At 48.2% G+C, this 7,067-nt stretch overlaps 1 protein-coding gene across 1 annotated transcript in view; it reads right to left on the bottom strand.

Moving 5' to 3' along the window:
- LGR6 (leucine rich repeat containing G protein-coupled receptor 6) overlaps window positions 1-7,067 on the bottom strand; it is a 311,458-nt gene that overhangs the window by 44,675 nt on the left and 259,716 nt on the right. The window contains exons 7-8 of the mRNA XM_019513794.1: window positions 2,300-2,368; window positions 869-940 (exon numbers count right to left, since the gene is read on the bottom strand). Of these exons, the coding sequence (XP_019369339.1) occupies window positions 869-940; window positions 2,300-2,368 (141 nt within the window). The remainder of the gene's footprint in view (window positions 1-868; window positions 941-2,299; window positions 2,369-7,067) is intronic.

Below are 7,067 nucleotides of genomic sequence, written 5' to 3'. Positions count from 1 at the left end.
GCTGAAAGCACCTGGAGTGAGGAATGAGCTTCTCACTGCAGTGCTGAGCCCACATGCTCCACATAATCCCTGCCTGCCCTCTAAGCCTACCCTCTGGCTGAGCTCTGGCAAATGGCAGCTGGAGCTCTGTAGTGCTGCTGCACCTGGAGAAATGCCCTACAGCTGCTTTCTCTTCCCTGTGAGTGCAGCAGCGACCTGTGTCACCCACTGGATCCACCACCAGAATCAGTATCTCCCCAAGCAAAACCCAAAACCAGCCAATCTGAACTTTTGCTACCGCCAGCGCTTCCAAAAGCAGTGTGGGAGAAGCAAAAGGAAGAACTGGTTGAAAACTTTACAAGCGGCCATGGTGGGAAGGGGGTGATGCTAGCCTAGCAGCCCCTTGTATTCTGTCCTTAGGCCTTTGTGCCCCACTGTTGGGGATGGATGACCATTGTCTCCTGAACTAGTGTGGTTCAGCTCTACCCAGCAGCCTCCCCATGTGCACAGCTACTGCTGTCGCACACAAGCTGTAGGCAAAATTTCCAAGCAGTGTTGTGAAAAAATGTTTGGGAAGGATATAGCCAGGGCCTGGAGAAACCTCTCCATGACACACCACAGCAAGGTCACTGCCATCCATTCATCTTCCTCTTCAATATCAAAGGCATTGGAGCTAGGGCTTAGGGGCACATGGCACAGGCTTGAGGAGAGGAAGGGAGAAGTCCAAGCCTTTATTGCACAGTAGGGTTCTTTCAGCCCATCCCCCAAGCATGAATTTCAGATTATGATCATAGGAAAAGATGATCATCAGGACACTCATAGACTGACACAGCAGGCTCCTACCTCCCTTGAATCTAATGAACTAGAAGATCATTTTCACAATTCTTACATGGTTTGGAGTAACGGGTTCCCAACAAATGCCTTCTCTGGAATAGCCTTGATGTTGTTGTTATGGAAACCCCTGGTGGAAGAGAAATCCTGGGACATTAATAGTTGGAAGATAGGAAAGAAAACACTTTTAAAAATAGAGAGGCTTAGAAACTCAGAGGAGATGGGATTGAAGCCTTGCACTCTGTCTTGGCTGTAGTGTCATTGAAAGTGTATGAGAAGCATCATCCAGAGTCTTGCTGCATTCAGCAAGACAGGCCTAGCACCTGATACTGGCCCCCCTTACACTGAGGGGCATAGCCTTGTGTGAATAGCTCCTCTGAAGTCAGTAGGGTCACTCATGGATTGGGAGTTGATGGGATGCAGCTAAAGGGGCTGGAACCCAGCATCCCATGAATGGAACAGCCTCTTTTACAACACTGTACCCAGCTACAGACTGCAGCTGGTATTGGTGGTCTCATCGCTTCATCTCTACGACTATCAACCAAGTTTGCAGTTTTTTCAGGCTAAGGTTGGCTACCATCATTTTTCAGGGCTTTCCTTAGCATGTTTTGGCCAGGCCTGGGGAAAAAAAATCCACTTTTGTACAGCTTGTAACCTTCCAGTCTGATCTGCTCTATAATGGAGCCAGAAGTTCGTGATGAACCCAAAGCCCAGTCTCTGTGTGATGGTGGATCCCTTGTATCCCATGGGGATCTGTTCCAGTAGTTAATTAGCCTCACTTTACAAACTGTGTTTTGCTTTTGGCTGTGAGGTTCCTTCTAATATTCTCTCTGTGCAGGAAATCCTTCCACCAGAAACTTTTGTCTCCAGTCCCTCCCTCTCAAATCTACTCAAAAAGCTGCCACCTGTCCTGATGCTTACCCCCAACCTGTATCACAATGAATGAACAGAACAGTCCTCAGGTTCATAAATGATCAGAGAAACTACATGCATCTTCAAACTGGGCTTGATCCTATCTCAAAACCCATCCCTGCTGCTTTCACTGGGAACACTGCTGTGCCCTCATTGTCATAAACTTCAGCAGACCCTAGAGAGTTTCACATTGACTTCAAAGGGCTTTGGCTTTCACTGGTGGTCAGGCCTAGAAGGAGGGTGAGGCCAGACAGCACGAGGGTACTGCCAAGCTGGTAGCACGGGCATGCCAGTGCCTTGTGTGTCCCATCCCTGCTACCTGAGGCAATATCCATTAATGCCCAATGCCCTGTGCAGTGTGGCATCATGGCTGGAACCACCTTTTCTATGCTAATAATGCCTGCAAGGTATATTGTGCTGGGTAGGACTATGCTGCTTCTATTGCAGAGAGAATTTGGAGAAAGCAAACAATGACTTGGAATGGCTGCTTTTCTCAATCAGCACATACACGGCTCTTTTTGTGCCATTCTCTTGCTGAAAATGAAAATTTAAAAATGAAATAACTAGAAAGCCTCACAGCTCCTGCAGTCGGCCCAAGGTCCTGATGGCCACAGGGAATTCCAACAGCTCATTGTAGTTCAGGTCCCTGGAAGAGAGAGGGAGGGAAAAAGCAGTCATTAAAGATGCCACAGGAGCTTAATGGAGTGTATCCATGCTCTGAAGGGATGGAAATTTGGTTATTAAGCATCAGGGATGAAATTTTCCAACTGCACTCATTCAGCCACCAATGTCTGGAAACAACAAACCCTCACGTGTTCCTACCACGGGAATATTCCCTGCTAGGGGCACTGTCAGGCAGAGGCTGGTCCAAGCTCTGGCTGCTTTGAAGATGTTGCTGTCTGAAGTATTTTGCTTCCCATCCCCTCAGTCTCCAGAGCTTGTCTGTGCTGGGGCTGGCTTAGTATTTCTGGAACCTCCAAGACGCACTCTCCTAGAGATTTGCTCCCACTCACGTCCTCCAGTGTCACATCTGGGCATGTTTACATACCACAAGGAACAAAAGCAGCAGCTTCTATTTCATGAGCCCTGCATAGGAGCTACTCTCCTATTACCATCTCTGACCAGCTGCAGGGAGCAGGAAATTGCAGAGCAGAAGGCCTTCCACTGGGAATGCTTTGTCCCTTGGTCCTGCAGTTCAGCTGGGAGCAGAAAGCAAGACCATGTCAGCCTATGGTGTCTACTATCATGGGAAACAGCAGGCAAAGCAGGCTCCAAGGAACCTCTGCCTGGGCTCAAGCTTGAGACAGGAACTGAAAGTCATGAACCAAATTTGGGTTACTGACCCTGGTGCATGCGAGGCTGTAAGGAGCTAGGAACAGGTGTCATTTACAGTAGTTTTATTTAACTTACACCCTTACATTAGCTGCTTCGCTTGCTACCCACTTCTGACCCCGTATCCCATGACATGCACCATCCAACACTTCCTAGGCCTCAGGGCAGTGGTTTCAGAGGTCATACGAGGGGTGTGGGGGTTGCAGATGGTGGAAGTGGGTGAGGATCTGGTACCACATCCTCAGTGGGGAAGGAATAGAGGGCAGGTCTCCTCAGTTCAGATGCTAATTCAGCCCTTGTCAAGTCTCCCACTGACTTCAACATGCACTTGCCCAAGGCCTCGAATGATTCTCATACACTCACTTGGACTCAGGTCTATGTCATATATTTCCTGGAGATAACAGAGTCAATCTCAGTACCATTCCCTACCGATGCTATGGTTGAGTTAATTGTGTGTGGAGAACAACAGGGCTCCAGCACTAGAGTTGCCTCATAAGAGGACTGGAGCAGACTCTGCCCCTGAAGAGGGGTGTCAGCTTCAGCAAGTCAGCTACGTTCCTGAACATTTAATATGGTCAATACTCTTCCTGGAAAGTGCAGTGGTACAATCCCACCCTTGTTCTACCATCCCTTACTGGCCTTGGTAGCAGAAGGCTACTTTGCAGGCAGCATATTGCATGATGAGGTTGGAATATCATGTGTTTCCTTTCTACTAGCATGCAACTTAGTGGGTTGTAAGCAGTAAATACTCTGGAACATTGGTTTAATTACTGTCTCCTGCAGATTACTGTATAATTACACTTAATGGATTTCCAAGCAATTACTAACTAACCTGGATTGTGGTTTACAGGACAGAAATAACTCTGCCTTTACACAGCAACGAGATGGTATTTGCTGCCTAATTACTTTGTAACCCTCATCCTCTGGGACCATGCATTGTAATTACGTGCGAGTCTCCCCAAGTCTTGCCCTTACATGGTAATTACCCTGCAACTCTCCCCCAGCCACGCCTCAACATGGTAGCTAACCAGTAGCTCTCCCCTAGCCCTGCCCCTACCTGGTAATTACTCCGGAATGTGAAATCTTCCCCCAGCTATGGTGGCGGGATGGCATGTGTTTTGTAGCAGTGACATCTCAGACTAGAGAATTCAGTTGTCTGGGAAAGGTTGAAATATCCTAACAGTTTCCTAATGTGGGCGAGCAGCTGCCCTACCTTGGGCCCCTCTCCTATACTGCTGAACGAATCCAAATCCCAGGGTCAGGATCTTACCTGCTGCTTTCTTGCCACAGTTGCAAGTCTGTCCTTGGGCGTGCGTGATGGACTGGCCACACTTGGTATTCTCTAATGCTCCATTGCTAAGTAAGACACAAATGAAGTCTCCTGCTCACATCTGACCTAAGGCTGTTGTCATGAGGGAGCCCCCTTGCTCGTTAAGAATGGTTTGGCTTAACACATTAAAGCATGTGCTAATGTCATAGGTCAGTGCACACAACAGGGCACTTTCCCCATCTTTTCTCTCAGAGCTATTCAAATAATCTATCTGTGAATAAGCCAGATAACTCTGTAGCAGCTGTTTATGCTGCCCATCACTTGCAAGGACTGGAGTACTGGCTATTTGCCACTGCATTTCTTGGTCTCTGGTACCAGACACTGTTCTTTGTCACAGAGGGCAGGATATGAGGTGATGGGTTCAAACTTCAGCAAAGCAGATCTAGAGTCCATCTCAGGAAACACTTCCTTACCATAAAAGCAGTAGGACAAGCCCACGTAAGTTGTGGAACCTCCTTTATTGGAGGTTTTCAAGACGAGTCTGGTTGTTCACCTGTTTGGGGTCGTGCGGGAACAGTGTATCTTACATCTATGCAGGGGCTGGACTACACGACCCTTGAAGTCTCTCCCAACCCTATGATTCACTTCCCATTATATGGCTGGGTAACTGACACCCAGATTTATAAGGATATTTAGTCATAGAGTCAATGGACTGGAAGGGACCTGTAAGGTCATCGGGTCCAGTCCCCTGCCATAGGCAGGAGGTTAAAGACCTCAAACAAGCTCATCAAGGTGCTTATCTAGTGTCCTCTTGACCACCTCCAAGGACGGCAACTACACCATCTCTGCTGGGAGTGTGTTCCAGGTTCTAGTTACCCTTACGGAGAAGAAGTTCTTCTTTATGTCCAGCCTAAATCTTCCCTCTGTTAGTTTGTGACCATTGGTCCTCATCATCCCAAGGGTTGCCTTCCGGAAGAGTTGCTCCCCCAGATCCTGGTGTTCTCCCTGGCATATCTGTAGGCGGCTATCAAGTCACCTTGCAGCCTCCTCTTACCCAGACTGAACAAGCCCAGCTCCCAGAGTCTGTCCTCCCTGGGCCTGCCCTACAAGCCTCTCATCATGCAGGTGGCCCTTCTCTGCACCCTCTCAAGTTTATCTGCGTCCTTCTTGAAGTGCGGCGCGCAAAAATGGGCACAGTACTCCAGTTGTGGCCTCAACAACACTGAGTAGAGGGGAAGAAGCACCTCGTTGGATCTGTTTGGCAACACATCGGCTGATGCGCGCCCGGGTGCAGTTTGCCCTGCTGGCGACTTCCTCGCACTGTTGGCTCGTATTCATCTTCTGGTCAATTGTGACCCCCCAGGTCCTGTTCAGATGCTGTGCCAGCCAGTGGGATACCGCCTGTCATATAGTTGTGGTGAAGGTTCTTCCTACCCAGATGAAGGACCTGGCACTTTTCCCTGTTGAACCTCATTTGATTCTGATCAGCCCATAGGACCAGTCTGTCATGGTCATCCTGGATCTTTACCCTATCCTCAGATGTGTCTGCATTTCCCCACAGCTTGGTGTCATCTGCAGACTTAATCATAGAGCATTCCACCTCCTCATCCAAGTCATTAATAAATATGTTAAAAAGCACCGGTTGAATCACTGATCCCTGTGGGACACCACTGGAGACAGTCGTCCAGGATGAGGCCATCCCATTGATTACCGCTCTGTGGGACTAGCCCCTAAACCAGTTGTCCACCCACCTCACTGTAGGCTGGTCCAGGCCAATTCCCTCCAGTTTGACTGAGACAATTTCACGGGAGACAGAATCAAAGGGCTTACTGAAATTTAAGTAAATGATGTCTACCTCATGACCCTTGTCCAGCTGGTTAGTTACCTGGTCGTAAAAGGACACCAGGTTTGTCAGGCATGATCTACCCTCCACAAAGCCATGCTGGTTGTTTCATAATACCCTGTCATTTACAAGCTTGTGGTTGATGGCCTCTTTAACAATTTTTTAAAAGGTTTTTCAAAGGCTAGAAGTCAAACTGACCGGTCTGTAGTTTGCAAGGTCATCCCTCCTCCCTTTCTTAAAGATGTTGGCCCTCTTCCAGTCATCCGGGGCCACCTCCGAGTTCCACGATTTTTTGAATATCTTCGCCAAGGGCCCTACCATGAGTTAAGCCAGTTCTTTCAGGACTTTTGGATGTAGGTCATCTGGCCCAGTGGACTTGGAAACGTCCAGTTGTTCTAAGAGGACCCTCACCTGTTTGGGACTGATGTCATGTTGTTTATAGGCTTCCTCATGCTCTCTGGGCCTCTGGACAGATGCACAGCTCCTAGTAGCTTTCTGAAATATTGAAGTGAAGTATTCATTTAGGAGCTCAGCCTTTACATGGGGGTCAATTGTGGGCTGTCCCTCCATATTCAGTAGAGGTCCCACAGTGGAGCTTGATTTTTTTCTTGCTTCCCACGTACCTGTAGAAGCATTTTTATTGTCCTTCATTTTGGATGCCTGCCTTGGCTTTCCGTATCTCATACCTGCAGACCCAGGTTACATAACTGAACTCTTCTCTGGTTGCTGAACCTTTTTTCCATTCATTATATGCATCTTTTTTCTTTTTCAAAAGTTCTCTAATGTCCCTGTTGAGCCAAGCTCCTTTCCTGCTCTTTGACTGTGTGGGAATGGCCTTATTTTGGGCAGTGAGAATTGCTCCCTTGAAGAAGCACCATTGCTCCTGAACCATTTTGTTGC

Source organism: Gavialis gangeticus, unplaced genomic scaffold (genome assembly GCF_001723915.1).
Source record: "Gavialis gangeticus isolate Ggan-Ray unplaced genomic scaffold, GavGan_comp1, whole genome shotgun sequence".
In the NCBI taxonomy this organism is placed as follows: Eukaryota; Metazoa; Chordata; order Crocodylia; family Gavialidae; genus Gavialis; species Gavialis gangeticus.
This window is presented reverse-complemented; position numbering and strand designations above follow the sequence as displayed.